The 3566-nt window shown below is 43.1% G+C and overlaps 1 protein-coding gene across 1 annotated transcript; it reads left to right on the plus strand.

Annotated features, from left to right (window-relative positions):
• Positions 1-323: 323 nt before the first annotated feature.
• Positions 324-3112, plus strand: IL5 (interleukin 5). The gene is made up of 4 exons (XM_007658048.3): positions 324-421; positions 614-646; positions 1634-1765; positions 1882-3112. The coding sequence occupies exons 1-4, from the start codon at positions 332-334 to the stop codon at positions 2023-2025; spliced, it is 399 nt and encodes a 132-aa protein (XP_007656238.2). The 5' UTR covers positions 324-331; the 3' UTR covers positions 2026-3112.
• Positions 3113-3566: the final 454 nt, after the last annotated feature.

The following is a 3566-nucleotide window of genomic DNA, read 5'->3' on the forward strand; positions in this document are numbered from 1 at the left end:
ATTCCTCTGGCATAGAGGGGTTTTCTTAGACAGGATAAAATGCCCCCCCCCAAAGGAAATCTGGTTTTATAAGAGATAAAAATAAAATGATGCAACAAAAGAGATAGATAAATGGAATTACTCAGTTCCATGAGATGCCATTATTAGAAATTCTGTATCAGTACAAAGATCGTAGCAAAATTATTCATTTCCTTAGAGGCAGAATAAATTGGTTGGAGCTAGAACCTGGTAGTGTGCAAATTCTTTGCAGAAGATCAGCTCTGCTCGTTCCCAGACAATGAAGAAGCAACTGTGTTTCACACTGCTAGCTTTCTGTGCTTATCAGGCTAATATGACTTCCACAGATATTGCACTGAGGAGACTGGCTTCAGAAGCACTGATAATGCTCCAGACTCATCAGACTCTGCTGTTAGGCAACGGGGTAATTTTCTATCATTTTTCTCTGTGAACTGTGTTACCACTGTTGATTGTTGATTCCCCTTTTAAAATGCACTGAGTGATCCTGGATTGAGAGCTTGAGGAGTGGCTGGTCATTGAAGCTGCCAGTAGCGGGAGTGGGGGATGTGAAATCCAGAAAACTTTGAAACCAATTCTTATTTTTCTTCACTTTCAGACTTTAAAGATTTCTACACCTCATCAAAATGATGTAAGTACAATCTCGATCAAAGAAATGTCTGTAGTGGTTGCCAGAGACCACATTTTAAGCTGTTAAGGAGCCAAGTCATGCAATTTGCAGCTAGGGAAATTGGAGTCACCTTCCAAATGTCTTCTCTACTTACCCAGGCTTTTGTTAGGTACTGGTTTGGAGAGTGCCTTTATGTAAGTGTTGGTGACTTCAGATCATCTTTGGAGAGATTATCATGTGATACATAATACAAAAAAAGGATTCAAAAATGCTTTGTGTTGTGTATATCTGTACAATTTTAGCATCCTTTAGTGTAAATAAAAATGACAATCTATAATGCAGAATCCCATTAAATGAGCTAGAACTGAGCTACCAGATAAGGATTTTGAGAAATAAAATCAGATGGGAGTCTAGAGTAATTAATTCATTCAATTGTATTTTTTGAGGGCTTACTGTGTGCACGGCACTGAAAATGAGCATAATTAACCAAGCTTTCCTCTGATCGACTGTACTTTCCCCAGCACTTAGCACAGTGCTGTGCACAGAGTAAGTGCTCAGTAAATCCAAGTGGTTGATTAATCGACTGATTTCCTAGTCGTTGGTAATTTTGAATCAGACTTTCTGTACAGTTTTCAGCATTCTAAAACTTTTAGCTAAAAGACAATAAATCGCCCACTTCATCCTAAAAACTGCTGTTGGTTTATATGAAGTCTTTAGTGACTTTTTAATAGAGGACGGGGCGGGGATTTGATTATATTCCAAGCAGATAAACCAGCAGATTCATGTTCACTGCTTCTAAGAGAAAGAAAAAAGCAGGGAGACACATCTTTAAGTCAAAAATATATTCAGAATTCATATGTGGCAGTCTCATTTCAATTATATTCATTTTAGTCCCATGTGGGACAGGGAATGGGTCTGATGTGATTATCTCGTATCTTGTTTCTACTCCTAGGCTTGGCACTTAGTAACCACAAGTATTCTTCTTCTTATTGTTATTATTTTCACCAGAACCTCTTGTGCATTGAAGAAATCTTCCAGGGAATAGGCACACTGAAAAACCACACCACCAAAGGACATTTAGGCACAGAAGCCTTTTTTCACGGCTTATCTTCACTAAGAGACCACATATCCATCGAAGAAGTAAGTTTTAGCTGAGAACTTTTGTTCTGTTTTGCAAATCAATCGCAGTGTTTAGTCTGCCCCGAAGAGCTGGTTTTGGAGGTGCTTAGGCCCGTTCCATTCTGTTCTCTCTGCAGAAGAAGTGCAGAGGGCCAAGGAGAAACGTTGGAGACTTCCTGAAACACCTGCAGATATTTCTCCAACAGATCAAGACAGATGGCATCGGGAGAAAATGTGATTCGTGTAAAGCCGCAGAGACGGAGGAGGCAGAAAAGGCTTAAGCGCCGGAGGTTGAGCTGAAGTCCCCCGCCCCGGTCGTTTTCCATCACTATCCTGAAACAAATGGCAGTAAAGTTTTCAGAGCTCATTCTCCCCACCCTCTCCATTTCAGGCAAGATAGAACCTTTCCCTTTCGCATAATATTGTTTTCCCTTTTCCTTCTTCACCTTTTCCTTGGGCATTTGTTTATTCGTGCCTGCTGAACACAGTTACTACTACTGAACTGCTTGGAAGCACAGTCGGGAAGGGAATCCACCACCCCTCTGGAAGAAATAACACCACGGGACCATGGAGTCGAGATGCTCGGAATCTTACCTGGACCAAGAGCCTTCTGGACTTGGCAGCATTACCGGCTGTCTGAAGTCAGTTTGTGGAGATTTGTCATCTTTCCCGAAATGAGTGAATGAAAAAGTGACTTTTGAGTCCCCGGTACTGAAGTCAGTTTGTAGCAATTTGTCATCTTTCCCTAAATGAGGGAATGAAAGATGACTTTTGGGATCTTGGGAAGGGTAAGTGGGTTGTACTTGCCAAGCGCTCTTTGTTCTTATGTGGATCAGTATTCCCCCACCAAGCATTTAGACCCTTGGCTAATGGCCTTCAAACCCCAGGTCAACCTAGAGGTTGTTCCTGAGGCCAACTAAGATTGGTCAGTAGGCAAATGTCCCCAGTATAAAGATCAATGGGACAATGGAAAACTGTGAACTCCCTTCAGCAAGCTGGGTGTCCCAAAGAAGCTGGAGAAGGGGTGGAGATTCCTGCAGGATTATAGCCCTTAGGACATGCCCCTTCCCGTTGTCCTCTATTTGATGTCAGACTATATTTTTCAGTCCTCCTGCCTTCTTCTGCAAGCACGAGGTGGAAAGTGCTCAGAAATAGTTTTATAAAATTGCACGGGAGTTGATAACCGTCCTCCTGTCATCCAAATCCTGGCTCTCCGTCGTAGATACTTCACTCTTATTTAACAAACGTCCTCTAAAAATGTCTGTTAATTTAAAGCTATTTATGAATGGGTTCATGGAATTCCAAGTTTTGAAGGATAAATATTTATTCTGTGTGCTGCCATCTCTCAATAAAGCCTCCAAGCAGGTGGCCCGGGGCTTATTCCACTCCAGCTGTGTGGTGCCAACCTTTCTTCTGGCCTGAGTTGAGAAAGTGCAGAGTCAGAGACTGGTTTGAGACCCATCTGTGAGAAGTCAGTTCTGCCACATCCCAGCAAACCTGTGCCCCGCACACGCTGGACCGGGTGTGATTGCATGCCTCAGTCCCACAAGCAGCAGCAGGGTGCCTCAGCGATCCTAGGCGGGTCCCCGGATCAGTCGGTCAATTAATGGTATTTATTGAGTGCTTAATATGTGCTGCCTCTTCCTGCTCTGAGCCTCCAGGGCCTCTGGAACCGACCCACCAATATTTCTGCTTCAGGTCAACCGGTTCTGGCCTCTTCCCACTCAGGCTTTAGCTTGCTTTTCACTTACTCTTTGGCAGCACTGACTATTAACAGTCTCATCTGGGTTTGGTGAAGCAGTGTGGCTTAGCGGATAGATCA

This window comes from Ornithorhynchus anatinus, chromosome X1, assembly GCF_004115215.2.
Source record: "Ornithorhynchus anatinus isolate Pmale09 chromosome X1, mOrnAna1.pri.v4, whole genome shotgun sequence".
Taxonomy (NCBI): Eukaryota; Metazoa; Chordata; class Mammalia; order Monotremata; family Ornithorhynchidae; genus Ornithorhynchus; species Ornithorhynchus anatinus.

Excerpts from the sequence above, each read along its gene's own strand:
- IL5 (XM_007658048.3), top strand. The coding sequence starts at position 332 with ATGACTTCCACAGATATTGCACTGAGGAGACTGGCTTCAGAAGCACTG. Across the intron at positions 647-1,633 it reads CTACACCTCATCAAAATGAT|AACCTCTTGTGCATTGAAGA; the intron begins GTAAGTACAATC and ends TATTTTCACCAG. Across the intron at positions 1,766-1,881 it reads ACCACATATCCATCGAAGAA|AAGAAGTGCAGAGGGCCAAG; the intron begins GTAAGTTTTAGC and ends TTCTCTCTGCAG.